We start from the raw sequence: 23,824 nt of genomic DNA on the forward strand, positions 1-23,824 counted from the left end.
AAAGTTTAAACATATTTAAACAGAACAGTGAAGAATGATCTTATATTCACAAAAATACCAATGGGGAGAGGGAGCCAAGAGAGACAACCACCAGGCACTTGAACATGTCAAAAGGTGGAAGGCAAGGGCCAAATGGGGGCGGGGTGAGACAGCGCACGTGGGCAGAGGCAAAAGCACATGATGGGACAAAAGCACACGAGGAAAAAGGGAAATAAAAGTTTTTTTGTTTGTTTGTTTGTTTTTTGGTGGGGGGGGGGGGGGGGTGGGGGTTACAACGTTAGACAAATAGAAGATGTTCGGTGAAGTTTGGGGGAGAAGGAGTCTATCAAAAAATCAAGCAAAACTAGCAAAGGCAGAAACAAACTTCGACGGTGGGAGCCTGTGGCTGCAAGGCCTCACACGCCGCGCGGCAAACAAACGATTAATTTATGATAAACACCGAGATAAACACCGAGAAACATCCAAGGGACACACTATAAGTTCACATGCCGAAAGATAAAATACAGTTACGACAAAATACAATTGTGAACAGACTTAACTTTGAAAACGTGGAGACCGTGTGGAGCTTCCAAAATTTGTGACGTCGTCTCGAGATCTCCAAGCTGAAGATCTTCTCGGGCTGAAGATCTTATATTCTCTTATCCACCATCTCTTCTCTTCTCTTATCCACCATCTCTTATCTTCTCTTATCCACCATCTCTTATCTGCTCTTAACCACCATCTCTTATCTGCTCTTAACCACCATCTCTTATCTTCTCTTATCCACCATCTCTTGTCTTCTCTTATCCACCATCTCTTATATTCTCTTATCCACCATCTCTTATATTCTCTTATCCACCATCTCTTATCTTCTCTTATCCACCATCTCTTATATTCTATTATCCACCATCTCTTATCTTCTCTTATCCACCATCTCTTCTCTTCTCTTATCCACCATCTCTTATCTTCTCTTATCGACCATCTCTAATATTCTCTTATCCACCATCTCTTATCTTCTCTTATCCACCATCTCTTATCTTCTCTTATCCACCATCTCTTATCTTCTCTTATCCACCATCTCTTATCTTCCTCCATCCAAAACCATGATCTTTTCTACCCCCGTTAAAACAACCCAAATCCACCTTTTTCAAATTCCATTTTTCTTTCCTGAAAGTCCAAGTCGTGTCCATTTGTTTTATACCGTTTCCCACCCCTCCCACCCCTCCCACCCCTCTCCCTTCCACAGATCTACCACTGTACCTGTTCTCAACCGTTGTTGTGTTTCCCTCTCTCTCCCCCTCTTGTCTCCCACTCCCTTTATTGCATGTTTTATGTGTTTTCTGTTTATGGCTTTGTTTTATGTGTTGCTCTTACTTGTAAGAAGTAGCTTCTCTGTAAGGTTTGGAGCTAGCTGTCTAATTAGCAATGTCTTGTTTTGACAAATGTGCTGGGATAAGGTTGCAGTAAAGACGTGGACCAAATGTCCTGTTACGGTGTACTGATTCTGTTGATATTCAGATAATCCTTTTCCTCGTCTGAATAAATGTCTCATTGACCCGATTTATATTTGGAAGTTTTAAACTTTGTGTCCTGCAAAATACTGACACTGAATTGTTTGCAGGCGATGTCTGTCCTGTGAATGTGGAATGCACACAAAACAACGATTCTTCTGTTTCAGAAGCTTTGAGATGTTCTTCTGTAAATGAAGAGTCAGATGTTTCTTTGACAAATGGCAGTGCTGCCTGTTCTGCAACTGGTGAGTAGAAACCTACAAAATTACCATTCAGGGCTGAATTTATGAACAGCACTTGGTGAGCATCTTGCGAACCCTCTCATCTCCCACTCCCTTTATTGCATGTTTTATGTGTTTTCTCCCATTGCATATTCGTAAACACCTTAAACACTGTCAAAAATATCGTTGTACACCCACAGCTAATCCACCTGTCCAGATCGCAATTTGTGTTGGGAGAGAAACAGCCAATTAGTTGTACGTGTCAAAACATCTGATTGGCCTGTTATATCTCAAACATCCAATTTAAATGATGCACTTGCATAGAATTCCAGCGTCACAGACAATTGTCGAAGGGGGTTCAGCACATTGCTCCTCATTGTAGGTTGATCCAGGTGATCTTACACAAGATTCAGCAGTGACCAAAATGATTCATTTGAGAGTCTAACGCTGGACAAATTAAATATTGCCATATTTCTTCAGAGGATTGCATCTATCTTCGAAGATTCTCAATGCACGTCGGTGAACTGCCCTATTACTATCCTCTTCTTCCTCCTCTTGAGCTAATTCAAGCACTCCTAACACATCCATAGGATATTCACCATCCCATGTTAACTCCCAATTACAAGTCCTGCAATGCTTGCTTCAAGGCCTTAAACACACTCGATCATCGCACATGAGCGTTTCTACACGCGTCTAATTCTTAAACACCTTTTGTAAATTCAGCCCTTAATCTTTTGACTTCACAATACTATATATTCCAGCGTGCATGTCGAGGGGGATTGCAAGTCAAATTGGATAGTTTCCCCATTTCTCTTTCCTTCATTCATAGATACATCAATTCGGAGTATGAGATGAAGCTGTTTTTTCTTCGTTCTTAACTGGATGAAGCTGGTTCTTAACCTTTTTCCGTCAAGATCCGCAAGGGATTGCCCACGATGTCCCCATACCCCCTTTGCCAGACTGTTGACTGACCAAGGAGCACAGGAGGTAGTGCGCATAGCATGGGTGGACTGGGGGCATGTCCCCCTAGAAGTTTTTTGATTTCTAGGTGCTCTGTGGTGCATTCTGAAGGGTGATTTTACTTTAATTGCCTATTTTTTTGGATGAAAATTGGTAACCTATTACCCAGAAAATGGGTCAAGTTTGGGGATCTGCGCCTGATTCCGAGTCCCATTAGGTTCCAGTGTTACTTCAAAATATCTCAATAGCTTAGTTTTACATATGGATAATTTGGAACAGAACAGGAAAGAAAATCATTAGGATTTCATCCCCATTTATTTCTTTGCTTGTTAACAAAGAAACAAAACAAACTAAACTAAACTAAACTAAAACATTCAAGTTTTATGCAAGCCGTTTTACTAATCTAGTGAGATTGTTGCTGCTGTTTTCGTGCAATCAGAATATGGAATCTAGGCACAGCTCGTGACAACGCCACTCGCATATCATTGGCCACATCAAGTCGATTTCTCCAGTTTGATTTCAGGTTCAATAATGCAGAGAAACCTGTTTCACAGAGATACGTAGTTGTGAAGGGAACCAACACATTCATTGCCCTCTTCGCCAAGCTAGGGTAAGCTGCTATCTGCTCACACCAAAACTGCTTAAAATCCAGCCCAGCCTTTCTGAAATTGGCTTTCGTTCTTTGATCTTCTTGGAACTCGATCAAATCATCCTTCACTAAATCGTTGTCACTCATCGTAGAAATATCAAACGAGAAAGGGTTCTGGATCTAAAGGGATTCCATGCGAAGATCATCAATATCTGAGAAGTAACCCTCAAAATTGGTACTTAGGACTTTCAAATGGTCCTTGACTTCTTGAAGTATTTCCGCAGGCAATGCCTTTTCATCTTCTCCATCAAGAAGGACATCTCCAAGGATTGGAAAGTTCACCATGTTTCCGCTTTCAACACGGCGACTCCAAATAGGTAATTTCTTCGTGAATGCCACTAACTTTACCCTGGCTTGAATAATGTCCACATCCCTTCCCTGCACCGACTTGTTCATGTCATTGAGGTGACCGAAAATATCGGTCAAATATCCCAGGCTAACAATAAAATGCTCAACTTCCAAATTGTTTGCAAGAGGGGATTGTTGATGCCTGAGGAATTCGAGAATTTCTTCCCGAAGTTCCACTACACGTGCGAAAACACGACCATGAGATAGCCAACGTACCTCTGTGTGGGACAATAAAACACAATGTTCCGCCCCAATCTCATCACCGAATTTTTGAAATAGCCGATGATTTAATGCCCGTCCACGAATAAATTTGACTGTCTGCACGACTATTACCATCACTTTCAGTTTCTTTGACAACGTTTTGGATGCCAAGTCTTCGCGATGTAGAACACTGTGTGGTCAACACATTTGGAGCTTTCTCCTTGATCAGAGCAGGAGCAAGAGCTCCATCCATGCAAATAGACCCAACCAAATCCCATGTTAACTCATGGCGATCAAAGAACAGTTCGATCAACTTGAACACATCAGCTCCTTTATTTGTTGTTTCGAGTCATTCGCATCATAAAAATTCTTCCTCGAGTTTAATTTCATGAACGTAGCGGACGAATACGAGCAATTGACAGTGGTTTGAAATGTCAGTCGATTCAACGAGTTGCATGCTAATTTTTGCACGATTGTTTTTAATCGCGCTGACAACTTGTGTTGCTATGTCCTGACTCCATGTCTCCAATTATCTGGTGTACAGTGTCGTTGGACAAGGTCACCTGACTCAATCGCTTCACAGCATCCCCCCACCACTATTTTCACCATCTCCAACGCACAGGGCTTCACAAGACTTTCTCCGATTATGTGGGGCTTCTTTTCCTTGGCAATCATGTACGAAACTATGTAAGAGGCTTCCCAGTGGGAACAAACCCATGCGATGAAAGAGTTCCTTTCTGATCATAACGAAGTCTTTTTACCTTGAAAGCATCAATGCAGGTGTCAACATGATCCCTGTGTTTGCTTTGGAGGTGCTCTCTCAGTCCTGAAGGCTTCAAATTTCCATTGCTCATTACCAAATTGCAAAGCATGCATTGGGGTTTATCAGTTCCATCTCCTCCTTTCACACAGGTGATGCTAAAGCGAACCTAGTCATCATTCCAATTCCGTTTTTTGACAGACGACATCTTGCAACAAATCTGGAAAAGAATAAAAAGAAAACAATTGACAAACGCCACAGAAGATAAAACATTCGTCCACGTGAAATAAATTGTTGGCCACTAACACCGAAAACAACAGAAAGAGATGTACAGAAGATAAAGAAATTCCTCACACTATACTACTTCAGTGTACCAAATCAATCAACTTTTGCAGCTCAATCAATTTTCACGGACTAGGTGTTTACAGACACGGATATCCAGGTGTTTTTCACGGACATGGATATCCGGCCACCCCATTTATGTTATTGCATTATAATGAATGTGAATGCCCTACTTTTATTTAAATATACTTTGAAAAGTTTGAATATCTTCAGATAAGTAGGATTACTACTCACCTGTTTTGCAAATGTTTTCACCGGAATCAAATTGAGAATGAGGTCGTAATTGCCGTAATTCGGTTTTTCACATAATGTCCGAATGGCCTACAATCTCACGTAATGTAGGGCCTACATTTATGTGACAGCACATTGGCTCAGTGTGAACTTTGACCCGACCTAATCGCTACGTAAATGTTCTCATTGTCATGTCAATCATGCATTATAATCGCCTGCATACGCCCGGGGCGTATAGTTGATTTATTCGAATTTTATTAGAAAATTGAATTTATATTTGTTTGAAATATAATTATACAAATATAATTTGTTTTGAAATATATATATTTATATTTAAATACATATTCATAATATATCTAAAGTTGATATTTCATTGAATTTATTACAATTTATTATTATTATTTATTACGAGTCCCATACCCCCAGATTTTGGTCCCCATACCCCCCAAGGGGTATGGATACCCCAGGTAAAGAAACGCAGAGCTAGATGAACCACAGTTGTTGCCAAAACTGTCAGCCAATCAGAACCATACAGGTGCTAATTCCTCCCTGACACTGTCACAACTCCTTTTGTCACAATTCCTCAACCCATCACCACCTAGCCTTTTGTTCTTCTCCTCATCCTGCCCTCCCTCCTTGCTCTTATGCAATCTGACACACTGTCAACAGCTCTCCCTACATCCCCCTCTCCTCCCTCAACTTACCCTCCCCCACCATTCCCTCTCTTGTACCTGATGTTCCCTCTTATTTAATGGTATGGACCTCAAACAGCTGCAGCATTTCCTCAGACCTGAATGATCTCTCCATACAGGTTGCTTCTAACAAACCAGACTTGATCTGCTTAACAGAAACCTTCCTCCTTCAAGACGTCTCTGACTCCTCAGTATCTCTCCCTGATTACTTGCTCCTCTGGTATGATAAACCTGAACCTTGTCCTGGTGGCAGAGTTGCTCTGTATATGAGAACTATATTCCTCACTCTCCCTGCACTGCCCTCTCTCCACCACACCCCAGGATTTTCTCCTTCCTCCAAATCTTGGTGGCGCCTGGTCAAATCTGTTTCTGGTGTTTGTTCCCCTTCCATCCCTTCCATTACCTCAAACGGCCACACACCTGACACTGCACGAGAAAAAGCTGAATGCCTCAACTCTGTGTTTACCTCAAAATCTTATGTCCCAAACCCATCTCTCTCTGTACCCACCTTACCCAGTCATACCCAGTAGCTCCTGGACTCTGTATCCTTCTCTCACGACAAGATGAAGTTTCTGTCAAGCCTTGACTCTGTTTCAGGAACTGGACCAGACAGCATCAGCCCACGGGTCCTAAAATCCTGCTCTGCCGCACTATCACACCCTCTCTCTGTTCTCTTCACCCTCTCTTTTGCTCAAGGTCATCTGCCGTGTGCTTGGAAAACAGCCAACATTACCACTTCACACAAAAAGGTGCAAAAACAGATCCTTGCAACTACAGACCAATCAGGCTGCTCCCAATAATCAGCATGATTCATGGAATCCATCATTGCATCTGATACTAAATCCTTCCTCTTCTCTAATGGCTTGATCTCTGATCATCAATTTGGATTCAGACCAAGCCACTCCACTATGGGCATACTGCTTCTGCTGTCTCAATAATAGATGGAGGTCCTCAATGCCAAATATGAAATCAACGCCGTCTCCCTTGACATATCTTGTGCCTTTGATATGATTTGGCACCCCGCCCTACTCACCAAACTCTCTTTTTATGGTATCCATGGAAATCTCCATGCATGGCTTGCAGATTTCCTCTCCTGTCCTCGTCACTATGTAGTCCTCAATGGAATTCTCTCATCTCCTTTTTCTGTCCTGGCTGAAGTTCCTCAGGGCAGTGTTCTGGGCCCTTTGATTTTCTGTCCTTCATCAATTATCTCTCTGACTCTCTGGAAAATGCTCTTTCTCTTTGCTGATGACTTGACTGTCTGCCGCTTTCTATCTCATCCCTCAGATCGGCAGGCAGAAGCTTCTTCACTCTCTACATACCTGAACAAAATCACCAACTTGTCAAACAAGTTGAACATGTCATTCAATCCTAACAAAACTCACACTCTCACCTTGTCTCTCCGAAAAGACGGTCTGGAAAACCCTCTGTCACAAGCTTTTTGGTCTCATTATCTGCCATTATCTTTCCTGGGAAAAAAACATTTCCAAGCTTGCCTCCAAATGCAGATGCTGACTGGGCATCTCCATCGTGAGAAGTCCTTTCTTGGCACGACTGAGCCTCTCACCAAATACAAAACTTTCATCCACAGCTTTATGTAGCACTGCTCTCCCCTCTGGGCTGGTGCTTCTGACTCACACCCAGCTCAGCCTCATGGTGGAGAAACCAAAACTTTCAGTTTCATTGGTATCTCCCACGATGAAGCTGATTCTGAGGGCCTTTCACACTCACCACAGGCAGTTTGGTGGTCTTTCTGTCTTCTAACGACTCCTCTCCGGCCTAGCTCCCCTGCTCTGTCTGTGCTCTGTCTGTGCTCTGTCTGTGCTCTGTCTGTGCTCTGTCCCCCAAATTCCAAATATTCCCAGTCCCAGTTGGTCACAGAAGTCCTTTGCTGAGGAGCCATGGCTGGTGAGAGAGGTAGCCACACCTAGCCAGCTGGCATGAATGATGAAAGTTTAAATCACCACATATGAGAAAGAGAGAGCTGGGATGAGTAGACAGAAGTTGGTCCATGTTATCAGACAGCGAGAAGTCGATGAAGTCATCACTGTTTGGAGGATGGTACAGAACACATATGAACAAAAGGTGGGAGCGAAGGGTAAGCCATAACCAGAGGTACTCCTGGGGGTGAGGTGGAGAGAGGGCAGTGCAGAGTGAGTGAGGAAGAGAGTTTTTGATAAAGATAGCAACCCCTCCTCCAGGACAAGGCTCAGGTCTCTCATACCAGAGGATGGAGTAACCAGGGAGAGATATTAAGGAATCAGCGACATCTTGAAGGAGGAAAGTTTCTGTTAAGCAGATTAAGTTTGGTTTTAGGAGTGGAGGGGCGAGGGGGGAGTTTTGGAGGGGAGGGGCAAGGAGGGAGATTTGAAAGGGATGGGGAAGGGGGGAGTTTCAGAGTGTAGGGGTGAGTTTGGATTTTAGAAAGTGTTGGACGATTAATGGAAAACGAACATTTATTGCAAAATGAGTTGCTTGTGATTTTCGAGTCAGATCCGAAGCAACCTGTATGGAGAGATCAATCAGGTTTGAGCGAAGGCCCCGGATGTTGGAGGTCCATACTGTTAAGGAAGAGGAAGGGGGAGCATCAGATACAGGACAGGACAGGGGAGGGAGGGGTAGGGTAAGATGAGGAAGAGGACGAGGAGGTCGGGAGAGCTGTTGATAGTGTGTCAGAGATTTCAGAAGACCTAGGAGAATGGGAAGGAGGAGGAGGACAAAAGGTTTGATAGTGATTGGGTGAGGCACAGTGAGGTGTTGTTTGAGGGGGGAGGGGGCAGAGCAAGGAAGAAGGAAGAAGTTTGGAGGAGATGGAGGTGAGAGTTGGAAGGGAGAGGAAGTGGGGATGATGCTTTGAGGAGGAGGAGGAGGGGTGAGAGGCGAGAATTGGAGAAAGATATTGGAGAATTGGAGAAAAAAAAATTGAAGGGGAGGGGGGAGGAGTGAGTTTTGAAGGGGAGGGTGAGGGTGGAGTTTGAGATGGGAGTGGCAAGGGGGGAGTTTAGGAGGGTAGGAGTGAGGGGGTAGGTTTGGAGGGGAGAGGCAAGGAGGGAGATTTGAAAGGGATGTGTGAGGAGGGAGTTTCGGAGTGGAGGGGTGAGTTTGAATTTTAGAAAGTGTTGGACTATTAATGGAAAACGAACATTTATTGCAAAATGAGTTTCTTGTGATTTTCGAGTCAGATCCATTTGAAAACGTTGGAGGAGGGATGGAATGAAGGTGTGTTTAGGGAATGTAGGATGGAGGAATGGTAATCGTGAATTTTATTTGAAATGAAGAGATTTGGTGAGCAAATCGAAAGCAACCTTTTAAAGAAGAAGAAGAAAAGTGTGTTATAACATACAACAGAATACAACACTTTAGGGGAAAGTTTAAACATTTCAAAACGAAACCATGAAAACTATCTGGGGAAATTCCCGTAATGAGGGCATGAAGGATTCCTAAGGGGGATTGAGGATTCCAGCACAGGTTCAGAAGCAGAAACACAAGAATAGGACATTGACAGCCAGGAGAGCACAGAACGAAGGAACTGGAGGTGTATATGCAAATGTGTTGGTACGGGAGGATAGGCCTATTTATTAAATTCTTCGTTAATATGGTTTTTTGAAGGTGAGGTGAAAGTGGATCAGAGGAAGAAGGATAAAGTTGAAGGAGTATGGTGAAAAATAAAATTGGAAAGGTGTCTTTTGGCTGGAGAGGATTGAGTTATGAAGGAAGGAGAGGGAAAAAAAACGGGTGGGTTGAAACAGGTTTTTTTTTTTTTTTATTTATACTGAATCTGATTTATACTCAATCGAGGCTCGTGAAAGAGCTGACATTTATTTCACAAACAAATCAACCAGGCAAACAAAATATATAAAAAGAGGGAGCGGAAGACAAGAGAATGGGAAGCACACAAACACTTGAGAGCACACAACATTTGAGAGCAGGGAGATGTGTGGGAGGGAGAGGGCTCGGGGGGAGGAGGCGTGGGAAGGGGTGGGGGGGGTGGGGGGTGGGAGAAGTATAAAACACAAGGACACCAAGGACTTCCAGGTCAGAAGTTAGTATTTCAAAAAGTGGAATTGGGGTGAAATTATCGGGGATAGAAAAGATCAAGGTTTTGGATGGGGGAAGATAAGAGATGGTGGTGAACAGCTGTTTTAAAGACCTGGAGGGTGGAGTGGGATTGAAGAGAGTGAGGGAGTTTGTTCCAGAGGCGGGAGAAAATAGGAATGAAGGAGCGAAGGTGAGCAGAGAGTCTTGATTTTGGCAGTTTAACCATAAGAGGGTTGCAGGCAGATCTTGTGCGACCTGTAGGAATATTTGCGGGACAGAGCCCAGAGAGAGCTGGGGGGGCAAGGCCAGAGAGGAGTCGGTAGAAGACGGAAAGACCACCAACCTGCCTGCGGTGAATGAGTGAAAGGCCCTTGGAGTTGGCTTCATCGTTGGAGATTCCAATGATTCTGAATGCTTTGCTTTCAACAGCGTGAAGACGAGCTAGGTGTGAGGCAGGAGCACCAGCCCAGAGGGGAGAGCAGTATTCCATTGAGCTGCGGATGAAAGCCTTGTACGTGGTGAGGAGCTCAGTTATGCCAAAGAAGGACTTCGCACGATGGAGGATGCCCAGTCGATGACTGGCTTTGGAGGCTAGATTTGACATGTGGTTTTCCCAGGAAAGATCATGGCAGATAGTGAGACCCAAAAGCTTGAGTGACAGAACTTCTTGGAGAGGATTATTCAGAAAGTGGATGGGAGGGTTGTCCTGTCGGTCTTTTCGGAGAGACATCGTAAGAGTGTGAGATTTGTCAGGATTGAAAGACATGTTCCACTTGTTTGTCCAGTCTGTGATTTTGTCCAGGTCTGCAGAGAGTGAGGAGGCTGCAGACTGCTGATCTGAGGGATGGGGAATGGAGCGACAGAGAGTAGAGTCATCAGCAAAGAGATAGAGAGGATTTTCAAGAGAGTCAGAGAGATCATTGATGAAGACCAGAAAAAGCACCGGGCCCAGAACACTGCCTTGGGGAACTCCAGCCTGAACAGGAAGAGGAGATGAGAGAAACCCATTCAGTGCCACATGTTGACTACGACTAGTGAGGAAGTCCGCCAGCCATGCGTGGAGATTTCCATGGATACCAAAGGAGGAGAGTTTGGTGAGCAGACCGGGGTGCCAGACCATATTGAAGGCACGTGATATGTCAGGGGAGACAGCTCTAATTTCCTGTTTGGCATTGAGGACCTCAATCCATTGTTGAGAAAGCAGAAGCAGCATGTCCAGAGCAGAGTGACCAGGTCTGAAACCAAATTGATGATCAGAGATCAAGCCATTGGAGAAGAGGAAATATTTCATATCTGAAGCAACGATGGATTCCATGACTTTGCTGATAATTGGGAGAAGGCTGATTGGTCTGTAGTTGCTAGGATCTGTTTTTGCACCTTTTTTGTGCAGAGCGGTGATGTTGGCTGATTTCCAAGCAGATGGCAGATGACCTTGAGCAAAAGAGAGGGTGAAGAGAACAGAGAGAGGGAGTGAAAGAGCGGAAGAACAGGATTTTAGGACCCGTGGCCTGATGCCATCAGGTCCAGTTGCAGAATCAGAGTCGAGGGTTGACAGAAACTTTTCCACCTTGTCAGGAGGAAAGGACACAGAGTCCAGGAGCAGCTGGGTATGACTGGGTACGGTGGGTACAGAGAGGGATGGGTTTGGGACAGAAGATTTAGAGGCAAACACAGAGTTGAGGCATTCAGCTTTTTCACGTACAGAGTGAGCCGTGTTGCCGTTTGAGGTGAGGGAGGGGATGGAGGGGGAACAAACACCAGAAACAGATTTGACCAGGCGCCACCAGGATTTGGAAGACGGAGACAGATAAGAGAGTTCGGTCTTGAGAATGGAGAGATATTGTTTCCTGGCTCTCCTGAGGGTGGACACACACTTGTTTCGGGCTTTGTGAAAGGAAATGAGATTTCCTTCCGTTGGATTTGCTTTCCAGGAGACGAAAGCAAGTTGTTTCTGGGCAACAGCCTCACCACAAGATTCCGTGTACCATGGACGGGAGGAAGGGTATGACGACTGAAGACGAGATGGGATAAATCTGTGCATGAGAGAGAGGGAGCAATTTACTTTGGAAGAATTCCCAGGATGAATTGATGTCAGAGGCGGTAGAGATGGGAGACCAGTCCAGATGATTGATGGCTGCTTGAATACCGTGCCAGTTGGCCTTAGTGAAATGCCAGACTCATCGACGCTGAGGAGGCTCTCTGAGAATGGTCAGAGAGATGTCCACTTTAACAAGCACATGATCAGATGAGCCGATTGGAGCAGAAGAAGAGCAGCAGACATTTTCACGGAAGTTAGTCATAACCAAGTCCAGAAGAGAAGATGCTCCGTTGACTGAGATCCGGGTCAGGAAATTGACAGATTGTGTCAGTCCCAGTGAGTTGCAGAAGTGCTTTGCTGAAGAGCCATGGCTGGTGAGAGAGGTACCCACACCCAGCCAACTGGCATGGTGACAATTGAAATCACCACATATGAGGAAGAGAGAGTTGGGATGGGTAGATAGAAGTTGGTCCATATTATCAGACAGCGAGATGTAGATGGAGTCATCACTGTTTGGTGGACGGTACAACACACATATGAACAAAAGGTGGGAGCGAAGGGGAAGCCGTAGCCAAAGGTATTCCTGGGGGTGAGGTGGAGAGAGGGCAGTGCAGGGCGAGTGAGGAAGAGAGTTTTTTTTATAAAGATAGCAACCCCACCTCCAGGATGAGGCTCAGGTCTATCATACCGGATGAGGGAGTAACCTGGGAGAGATACCAAGGAATCAGAGACATCAGAAGGAGGAACGTTTCTGTTAAGCAGATCACGTCTGGTTTGTCAGAAGCAACCTGTATGGAGAGATCAGTCAAGTTTGAGCGAAGGCCCCGGATGTTTGAGGTCCATAACGTTAATGAAGTGGAAGGGGGAGCATCGGACACAGAACAGGGGGGGGGGGTGAGAGGGGTAGTGTAAGATGTGGAAGAGGAGGAAGAGGTAGGGAGAGCTGTTGAAGGTGTGTCAGAGATTTCAGAATAGCTTGGAGAAAGGGAAGAATGGGGCGGACATAAGGTTTGATGGTGATTGGGTGAGGCACAGTGAGGTGTTATTTGAGGAGGCGGAAGAGCGAGGCAGAAGGTTGGGGGAGATGAAGGTGAAAGTTGGAAGTGGGAAGTTGCAGGGAGGACGCTTTGAGGAGGAGGGGTGAGAGGGGAGTCTAGGAGGGGAGGAGCAAGGGAGAGTCTCGGAGGGGAGGGGTGTGGGGGCAGTTGAGGAGGGAAGGGGCAAGGGGGGAGATTTGAAAGGAATGGGTGATGGGGAAGATATGGAGGGGAGGGGCAAGGGGGTAGGTTTGGAAGGGGAGGGGTGATGGGGAAGATTTGGAGGGGAGGGGTGAGATTGGATTTTGAAAAATGTACGATTAATGGGAAACGAACATTTCTTGCAAAATGAGATTCTTGCGACCTTCGAGTCAAAAATACGTTTGAGGATGCTGAAGGATGGGTGGAGTTCTGGAGAGTTTAGGGAATGAATGAAAGATGCACTATAAGAGATGGAATTTTTTTTTGGAATGAATAGATTTGGTGAGCAAGTCGAACGCATCCTTTTATAGAAGAAGAAGAAAAAGGTGTTATAGAATATGACAGAATACCATTCTTCAGGGGACAGATGGAACATTTTTTAACGACGTGAACGAAGAACGAACGAACAAATAAATAAGAACGAAACGGATAAGAACAGAGAAGGGAATATATATATCTATTTTTTTTTTTTTTTTGAGTTGGGATGAAAACAAAGACAGAGACCGAACGTGGAACGAGAAAAATAGAGACCGAAAGGAATTGCGAGCGCCGAAAGGAAACCGACGATTCTGTACACAGGTATGAAAAACCAACACCAAGAATACTATTAGAGACACACCAATAGTTACATACACACCGAAAGAAAGATAAAGTTTCGACCTGTGGTAAATCCAGTATTACGACAAAAACACAATTGTGAACAGTTACTTATTAACTTCGAAAGCGTGCGCGCATGCACAGCTTTGAAGAGACGTGACGTCACGTGACTTCCCGAGACGAGAAGAGACGTGAACCTCACCGACGTGACGTGGTGTACTGCTCTTCATCAAGGGTCTCGATCCTTCTCACAGTTTCGGCCACTTGGGTGTCCATGATGTCCCCTGTGTCAATGACTAGTAAGTCTTGGCTGTGTTCTCGAAATGGATTCCCCATCTCTTCCAATACTGTCACAAGTGCCTTAACCTCCTTCAGGAATGCTGCTTGCACTCCAGGTTGCTCGTCATGGCGATGGTGTCCAGTGTCACCAGCACCATCCTGTTGCTTTATGGCCTGTTCCTCAAACTCTGTAGTGATCCTGGCAATTTCTGGCCCTGCTATCATCCAGCGTCTGAGTGCTCCTGGATTGCTAGTCAATCCAATAGCCCCACCAGAAGCTTTCACCATTGCATTGTTCTGCTCATGGGACTGGGCAAGTGCCATGGCAGAGAACTTGTTGCTGGTTTTGTGCACCACAAAATTTCCAGACTTGAATTCTGCAAGGACATCTGGGTTGTTTTCAGCGAGAGTTGTCATATAACGGATGTGTACGGAAAGCCATCTGGAGTAGTGTGTGTGATCTAGGGCGAACATCCAAGGCATGATCTGCATCAGGGATTCCACGTACAGCTGGAAGTTACCTTCACGAAGTGACCTGATGTACCGCAGCAAGAGAAACTCCAATGACAGGGTCTTAAGCCAGTAGTCAAAGTGGACACTGGTCTTTGCCCGCTCTATGCACCACTCCTCAAAAGGCGGACTATCTGGTTGCATGGCATCAGTATCATCGGATGTGCAGTCTTCACTGTAAGCTTGTTGGAGGACTGTATAAAGACTTGCAGCTGTGACTTGATGTGCATGGCGGGTCTTGGTGACATGGCTGGCATGTATGAAGGAATTTGCTGTTCCGGAGCGTGCAATGTCAGCCTGTACCAGGGCGTTTGGCCAGCCACTGTCTTCCAAACAGTCTCCCAGCAACTTCAACGTGGCCATCTAGATGTGTAGACCATCGAACATGATCACAAAGTGATCCTCTCCGTGAGTGGCTGGCCAGGTCCACTGGATCTCTTTAGCAAGGGCATACAGTGGTTGGTCAGCAGCAAGGACAGGCGTCTGACCAGGGTTCAAGTGCCGAACTGCTGCCTTGACGATGTCCATGGAATGCCATATCATTGCCACTGCATGTGCGTTGTCAAGAAACAGAGGAAATAGTGCGTTGATTGCTGCAGGTGGGGTGACAGCTTGGTGTGCGTTAGCGTGGTAGGCAGACCACGATATCCAGCCATCCATTGTAGACATTTCAAGAGCGGTCTTGACTCTGCTGAGTCATGCATACTCATCTTCTGTGGCAGCTGCAGCAGCCAGGAGGTTGGAAGCTCTCACGGGACCTTGTACAGCCGTTGCACTAAAGTCCTTTGTCTTGAAGGCAGCTGGTGGTACAATTGTGTAGGCTGATGGCAGAGGTGTCACTGACTTGGTGGAAGAGCCACCCTGACTAATCAATGTTACACCATGGTCAGTTCCACTATGTGTGTGTGACGGATGCTGCATAAGCAAGATTCCGGTGCCGTGGAAGGAATCTTTGGCTGTTGCAGAACTTGGATTGTGGTCGATGTTGTCCACAGCTCCTGTTGTGAACAGTCCATAACGCAACTTTGGTGGGCAAACTACATCTTCTACACTAAAGCTCTGGCAGACACCATTGGCAATGTCTGATGTGAGTTGCAACAGTCTGTCATAGGAGACACACAATCCCAGATTGAACAGTGTGTCAACCAGCTGTCTACTTCGTGTAACTGCATGTATCTTGAGGGACAGATAGATTGGGAGTGGAGTTTCTCAGCTGCGGCTGTGACGTGCTGAGCTTGATGAATCCACGTTCCGTGCATGCTTCACGCTGTTGAACACCATCAATTGGGAGATTGCTAGGGCAGGTTTTGTGGTGGTTGTGTGGACCAGCTGTGTCTGATGCTTGATGTTTGCCCCATCGAGTATCATGTTGACTAGAGCTAAGAGGGATGGTGGCACAGCCTCCTGTTGGCAGTTTGCCTGGAACGACCCATCAAAGGAGAAACTTGAGTCAAATATCTCTTTGCGCACCACCTATGCTGCTCGCATTAAGTGCATGGCATCGCTGCCATGATAACAGGCCATCTTGAGGGCTGGTCCAATGTCCTTCTCAAAACGTAGAAGTGTGTCTCTTCCCTGTGAATATGCCCTCAGATCAGGAAGCGCAGAAAGCAGCCTGCTTTTCAGTCTGGTGGTGTGAATCCGTTTCCCTGCAGTCAGACCAAGCTGCTCCAGTCTGACCTTGTACAGCTGAGCGATGTCTATCAGTTTGAAGACAGGAGCACTGTCTTCATTACTATTCATGTCTTCCAAGAATGCCACTAGCTCAGCAAAGGCTATGCCATGCAGGCAAGAATCATCTCCATCATTGCCTTTGGGTGCAGCCTGCCGAGCTCTGTTGTACAGTGAACGCAGACAGTCGTGATGGTGCTTGGCCTCGATGGCAATCATGTCTCCTGCTGCATGCTTGGCCAGCAGAGCAGTGTCCTCAACTTCAAGGGCACACCTCCGCACATTTGTGTCAATGTTGTAGGTTGATGCTTTATGTAAGCCTGCAGAACCAGCAGACTTATTGCAGAAGAAACAAGTAGGCTCTGTGGAATGTGGATGGCTGTGAGCAGATCGCGTGTGCACAGTAGAGGTACTTCGTTGTTGTCCTGTAGTTAATTCTCCCCGACGTTGCTCGTCAAATGCGTTTTTGTTGAATTTTAGCAGACATTTCTTGTGCCACTCAGCCCTGTGTGCCTTCAGAGTGGATTCTATGCCATCTCCGTCATCCAATAGCTCCAGGTTGATGTCCATTGGCATGTGCTGAAGGGTCTGGAACCGGAGAAGGTCTTCTGCCGAGGATGCATAGCCACTACCTACGGGCTGTTTTGTTGATCTGAGCGGACGTTGTAAAGATTCGTCTGTTACTACTTGGCAGAGGACGCAAATGCCCCAGTTAGTGCTTGGGGCTGGCTTGGATTGCTTGGATGTAGAGGGCTGGGTAAGGCCCATCAGGATGTGACGCTTTGGCATGGTTGCGACAAAATCACCATGGCAGGAGAGGGGATTCTGAAACACAAAAAACACAATGTTAACACCAACCACCATACCCCATTTTACATCGAGGGTATTTACTTAAGTGAGGTGGATAACCACAACAATTGTGCATCTTATGCGAAAAGCAGGACATTTATAACATAGTTAGTGCATACCATTAGGTTTATTTTAAGATATCTGCACACTTGGGATACTTCATTCTTGACCTTATTTTTTGGTCAGTTTTGACCTTGACCTTGACCTAAATGCATTTCCTTCAATTCTGGCGATCTCAAAAGTATCACCAAATGAATGGCCATCCCCAATTTAGTTGGAAATGATACCTTAAATGTTTCTCTATGCTGTTTGGTTCCAAAATTAAGCGTGTTTGAACATTACCCCTGGGGATCTGGTGGCCATCTTGTATTTGACCTCTCACGGTCCTCAGAGGTCAAATCTGACTTCCCTCCACATCTGAAAATAAACCTTATGGTATATACTAACTATGCTAGAAATTTCATGCTTTTCTCAAAAAATGCACAATTTGTTAAAATATGAGAGCTTATCCACTGTACTAACACAAAGAACAGGCACAAATAACTAATGTAATGTGGAGGATAAAGTGATGTAATATACACTGTGCAATGGCAGTAAATTCGAGAGAATTTAAAAAATGCATTTTACAATATTTATTGTATTTAAATTGAATTAAATACTTGAACACTGTTGAACACAAATCGCCTTCTTCTTACTTCCGCTATCTTCCAGTTTAGCTGTACTTTGACATGTTAAATATGGTGGTGAATAAGGGTGATGGAGAAAACTGCTTCAATAGTGCTTAACATCTGGAAGTTTTGTTTTTAACAATCTTTAACTTCATTATTAGTTCACCTGGAAAGAAGCTTATGCAGGGGCACGTCGTCAGTCCATCCTTCCGTCCGTCACTCCGTAAACACTTGCAACGTCTTCTCCGAAACCGAGTGATGGGATTGTGACCAAACATGGCACAAATTATATGTTTTGTTGTAACTAAAGTTTGTTCACAGCATTAAAAAAGAAAACTCGGTGTCGAAGGGGTCTACCAGGGATCAAAGTGGCTCCAGGTTTGACCCCCAAAAAGACATATGCTTTCTTCACTGAAACTACACACACAATTTCAATGAAACATTACCACAACCTTTACCACCCATGCTGTAACAAAGTTTGTTCAGGTATTTTAAAAAATCGGGATCGAAGGTAGTCTATGGGGGTGGGAGGCAGGAAGGTTTCCCCTCAAAATCGTTTTTTGGGGGGGTTTGTTTGTTTGTTTAAAGTCTTATTATTACCTGAGTATGATTGTACATGCTGCCCTAACTTCAAGCATCCATTGAAATTGGTTAAAAATGTCATGATACGGTTGAAACTACCTTTAGTCAGTGTAGTATACTGCTTTATTCTCCTAGTTGAGCGCCCAGGAGTATTGCCCCGATGTTTCTATGTGAATTGAAGTATACATTCCATGACTTAACATGGTATATGAATTCTCAGGATGGTTCTCAATCCCATTTCCCTGAAAACTGATGGACTGATGCTGATTTGTACACAGGTGATGTCCCTGTTGTAAATGTGGAAGGAAGACAACACAACAATGATTCTTCTGTCACAGAAGATTCAAAATGTCAAATGTCATCCCGACATCAAGATTCACTTCCTATAAAATACAATTGCAAGTCTGGGCCTCACAACACCAAGTTTAATATTAAATTAAACAAACACAAAAAGGTTCCAGAAAGACCAATACGTTATAAGTGTAATGTGTGCAGAATGGATTTTGCTTCAACAAGTAACATCAAAATACATAAAAGGATCCACACTGGAAAACGCCCCCACAAGTGCTCTGTCTGTGATAAAGGTTTCTTGACAAAAAGCAATTTGAAAAAACATATGATGATCCATACAGGAGAGAGACGCCACAAATGCTCGATATGTGAAAAAGGTTTCTCTCATAACAGCACATTGAAATTACATATGAGGATCCATACAGGAGAGCGACCACAGAAATGCTCGATATGTGATAAAGGTTTCTCTCAAAAAGGCAATTTGAAATCACATATGATGATCCATAAAGGAGAGCATCCTTACAAATGCTCGATATGTGATCAATGCTTCTCTCGAAACAGCAATTTGAAATCACATATGATGATCCATACAGGAGAGCATCCTCACAAATGCTTGATGTGTGATAAAGGTTTTTCTGAAAAAGGCAGTTTGAAATTACATATGAGGATCCATACAGGAGAGCGACCTTACAAATGCTCGATATGTGATAAAGGTTTCTCTCACAACAGCAGTTTGAAATTACATATGAGGATCCATACAGGAGACCGACCTTACAAATGCTCGATATGTGATAAAGGTTTCTCTCGAAAACACAGTTTGAAATTGCATATGATTATCCATACAGGAGGGCATCCTTACAAATGTTCGATATGTGATAAAGGTTTCTCTGAAAAAGGCAGTTTGAAATTACATATGAGGATCCATACAGGAGAGCGTCCCCACAAATGCTCGATATGTGATAAAGGTTTCTCCCATTGCGGCAATTTGAAATCACATATGAGGATCCATACAGGAGAGCGACCCCACAAATGCTCGATATGTGATAAAGGTTTCTCTGAAAAAGGCCATTTGAATAAACATATTATGATCCATACAGGAGCCCGACCTCACAAATGCACGATATGTGATAAAGGTTTCTCTCGAAAACACAGTTTGAAATTACATATTATTATCCATACAGGAGCGTATCCTTACAAATGCTCGATATGTGATAAAGGTTTCTCTGAAAAAGGCAGTTTGAAATTACATATGAGGATCCATACAGGAGAGCGACCCCACAAATGTTCGATATGTGATAAAGGTTTCTCTGAAAAAGGCCATTTGAATAAACATATTATGATCCATACAGGAGCCCGACCTCACAAATGCACGATATGTGATAAAGGTTTCTCTCGAAAACACAGTTTGAAATTACATATGATTATCCATACAGTAGCGCATCCTCACAAATGCTCGATATGTGATAAAGGTTTCTCTCATAGCGGCAATTTGAAATCACATATGAAGATCCATACAGGATAGCTGAAATACCAGGATATGAAAAATGAGGTTGAGAAAATTTCGAAATTGAAGAAACCTTTAATTATACCAATGAAAGTTGGAGCACCAGGGAATCCGGATGATTAAGAAAACCCTAACAGTACTTAAAAAGCATTCCGGGGAATATTGCGACAAACAAATGACAGTGGAGGCTGTCAGAGGTTTAGCGAGGATTCTAAAATGAGCCCTTGGAACAAAGTTATGAGAATGAAGTTTCACAAACTGGTTCATGAATAATGATCCTTTACTGAAAAAGGAGGTGGAAATTTTCAGTTCTGGAAGAACTTCCTTTTTTGGGGGAGTGTATTTTTTTTTTTTTTTTTGTGTCTCGTATTTAGGATTTTTGTTTTCTCTCTGATTTAGTTGTTTTTCTTGTCCGTTTTTGGTCATGTTCAGATGGTATCTTTTCATGGTAGTTTGAACATCAATTTTTACTCAATCTTTGGTGTAGTCCATGTTTCATTGCCATGTGTGATATGGGGAAAACACGCTTGATGTAAAGTTGTTTGTCAAAAGAAGACTCCTGCCGATATAAGAAGACTCCTGCCTATGTTTTTCATGAAACTTGAATTTGTGAAGGGTTTCTCAATAAAGAGAGGACCTCAAAGCTCAAATGCACTGTGTGTTTTTGTGAATACTCGCGTGACGTGACTCGGTGTAAACGGCACAAAATAAATTGATACTACAATGAATGTAAGGAATGATGTCTTGGATTGAAAGATGTGAATTTGGGGTGTGTTAACGGGGGAAGAAAAGATCAAAGTTTTGGATGAGGGAAGACAAGTGATGGTGGTGATCAGCTGTTTTAAAGTCCTGGAGGGAGGAGTGGGATTGAAGAGAGTGGGGGAGTTTGTTCCAGAGGTGGGAAAAAAGAGGAATTAAAGAGTGAAGGTGAGCAGAGAGTCTTGATTTTGGCAGTTTCACAAGAAGAGGGTTGCTGGCAGTTCTTGTGCATCCTGCAGGAATATATGGGGGACAGAGCAGGAGGAGCTAGGCCAGAGAGGAGTCGGTCGAAGACAGAAATACCACCAACCTGCCTGCGGTGATAGAGTGAAAGGCCCTCAGAATCAGCTTCATCGTGGGAGATACCAATGATCCTGAAAGCTTTGGTTTCTGCAGCGTGAAGCCGAGCTAGAACTGAGGCAGGAGCACCAGCCCACAGTGGAGAACAGTATTCCATTGATCGATGGATGAAAGCCTTGTATGTGATGAGGAGCACATGTGTGCTCCAGTGTGCCAAGGAAGGACTTCACACGACGGAGGATGCCCAGTCGGAGACTGGCTTTGGAGGCCAGCTTGGAATTGTGGTTTTCCCAGGCAAGGTCGTGGCAGACAGTGAGACCCAAAAGCTTGAGTGACAGAACTTCTCGGTGAGGATTGTTGAGAAAGTCGATGGGAGGGTTTTCCAGACCTGTCTTTTCGGAGAGACATAGTGCGAATGTGAGATTTGTCAGGATTGAAAGACATGTTCCACTTGTTTGACCAGTTAGTGCAGGGGTGGCTAACCAGTCCAGCATAAAGAGCCAAAAAAAACCTCACACCATTGCAAAGAGCCGCACAACACCTGCATGCTCACACTACAACAGCAACTTATGGGCCTAATGACAAAATAAATAATTATATGTATTATGGTTATGTCATAATTATCATAATACATAGCTTAACAGTTGTCATAGGTCGTTTATTACCTCAGTGGGACACCTGGCAGTCTTTGTTTTCCACAATCATTTTCAGGTCTGGCTTGTACTCAGTTGTGGCCACTCGGAGCAACTCTTTCACATGTGTGTCCGTAAGAACTGAGCGATGTCTTGACTTCACTTGTTTCAGTGTAGAAAATACTGATTCACAGACGTAAGTTGATCCAAACATTGACATTAGCTTGAGTGCATCCTGTTTCACACTGGGGTATCTGTCTGTGGGCACAATTTTCCAAAACTCTGTGCCTGTGGTTCCTTCTCTCAAGACACATTTAGGTCTGTCGTACTCAGAAAGTTCAATCATCTCCAACTGGGATGCTGCTTCATCTGCCACTCAGGGGGGTTTTAAACAATCCGATTCAGCAGTGAAAGGGTTGATGAGGAATGTGATCTGTGGCCGTTGTTTCTTCAGGTTGCAGAATCTGTCCTCAAAACTCTGCTGCAGATTTTCAACCAGTGTTGCATAGCGTGCAATGCTCCTTTTTGTGACCTCAGCTGCTTCTCCATTTGCCTTCAACAAGGAGGGAAAATATGTGAGCTCTCCCTTTTGAAAATGGGTCTGGAAGAGCTTGGGTTTGTTCACAAATGTGAAAACACTTTGCACCAGGTCAGGTAGCATTTTTAACTTCCCTTGCAGATCTAGATTCAGTTTGTTCAGATGATGCAGCATGTCGTCCAGAAACCCCAAATCTGACATCCACTGGGGGTCATGTAGCTCAGGATAGTCCTTGTGTTTCTCTGCCAGAAACAGCTTCACTTGGTCCAAAAGTTCAAAAAACGGGAAAGCATGTTACCTCCTGAAATCCATCTCACAGTGCAGTGGAGAAGCGGATCATTGGGAAGGTCTTCGTCCAGTTCAGCTATGAGGTTTTTGAACTGTCTGTGCTTGAGAGCATGGGTGCGAATAAAATTCACAATTTCTAGCACAGGTTTCATGACATGGTCCAAGTTCAGCTTCTTAGACACCAGGTTCTCTTGATGGATGATGCAATGAAATGCGCAAAAATCAGGTAAACGGTCATCAGCTTTACACAGCCCTACAAGGCCATTTGCAGATCCCAACATAGCTTGTGCACCGTCTGTGGCTATTGCTGTTAGTTTTGGTAATTGCAAATTTGCCTTCTCAACAACATTCGTGAGTGTCTCTTTCAGGTCGATGTCACGGGTCCTATCTTTTAACGGCACAATGTCAAGCAGCTCTTCCTTAATTGTGCAGTCTTCTTACACACACCGTACAAATATTTCCAACTGTGGCTTATCTTGAATGTCACAAGACTCATCCAAAGCAATGCTGCAATACCCACATTTTTCAAGATCCGTATGCAACTGTGTTTCAATGGAGTTGTTAATATCTGATATTCTCTGTTCAACGGTGTGCCGTGACAGCTGCAGGTCTGACACAGAACGCTTCAAACTGTCATTTTCAGGAGTGAGGATGGCAACAACATCTCTGAGACACGTTTTCACGAATTCCCCTTCACTGTATGGCTTTTTATCTCGAGCAATGTTCCATGCCAACTGATATGATGCTAATGTGACCATCTCTGAGTGCTTCGCTAATTTCCGAAAAAACTGAGTCTGCTTCTCTGACTGACGTTTCAATGCATTTTCCTTGTGCTTGCGAAGTTCACTGCCTTGGGGAAAATCCCGGGCCATGTTATCATGGAGTGAGGTGAAATGGCACTCCAGGTTTGAAGCTTTAAAATGCGACAGTGCATTCTGGCAAATAAAGCACAAGGGTTTCCCATTTCGCTACGTAAAAATATACAATTCCTCCCATTCAGGCAAAAAATGCCCTGTGCTCCTCTTCATATTTGCTCTTAGTTTTACGTTTTCCTGACTCTGCCATGGTGATTCGGTCACTGCCGCTGGGCTAGTGCTAGCCGAGCTAACAATCTTCCGGGTCTGCACGCACAAGTGTTTCTACGTGCG

At 44.4% G+C, this 23,824-nt stretch overlaps 1 protein-coding gene across 9 annotated transcripts in view; it reads left to right on the forward strand.

The window, feature by feature from the left end:
- Positions 1-20,809, forward strand: part of LOC137419062 (uncharacterized) — a 65,135-nt gene extending 44,326 nt beyond the window's left edge. For 4 of the 9 annotated variants that reach the window (XM_078770627.1, XM_078770629.1, XM_078770628.1 and 1 more), the window contains 2 exons: positions 1,601-1,735; positions 18,643-20,809. In XM_078770627.1, coding sequence (XP_078626753.1) covers positions 1,601-1,735; positions 18,643-20,177 — 1,670 coding nt within the window. In that variant the 3' untranslated portion in view covers positions 20,178-20,809. The remainder of the gene's footprint in view (positions 1-1,600; positions 1,736-18,642) is intronic. The other 5 variants (XM_078770631.1, XM_078770632.1, XM_078770630.1 and 2 more) reach the window with 2 other exon arrangements.
- The last annotated feature ends 3,015 nt before the right edge of the window (positions 20,810-23,824 follow it).

This window comes from Myxine glutinosa, chromosome 1, assembly GCF_964187855.1.
Source record: "Myxine glutinosa chromosome 1, kmMyxGlut1.1, whole genome shotgun sequence".
NCBI lineage: Eukaryota > Metazoa > Chordata > Myxini > Myxiniformes > Myxinidae > Myxine > Myxine glutinosa.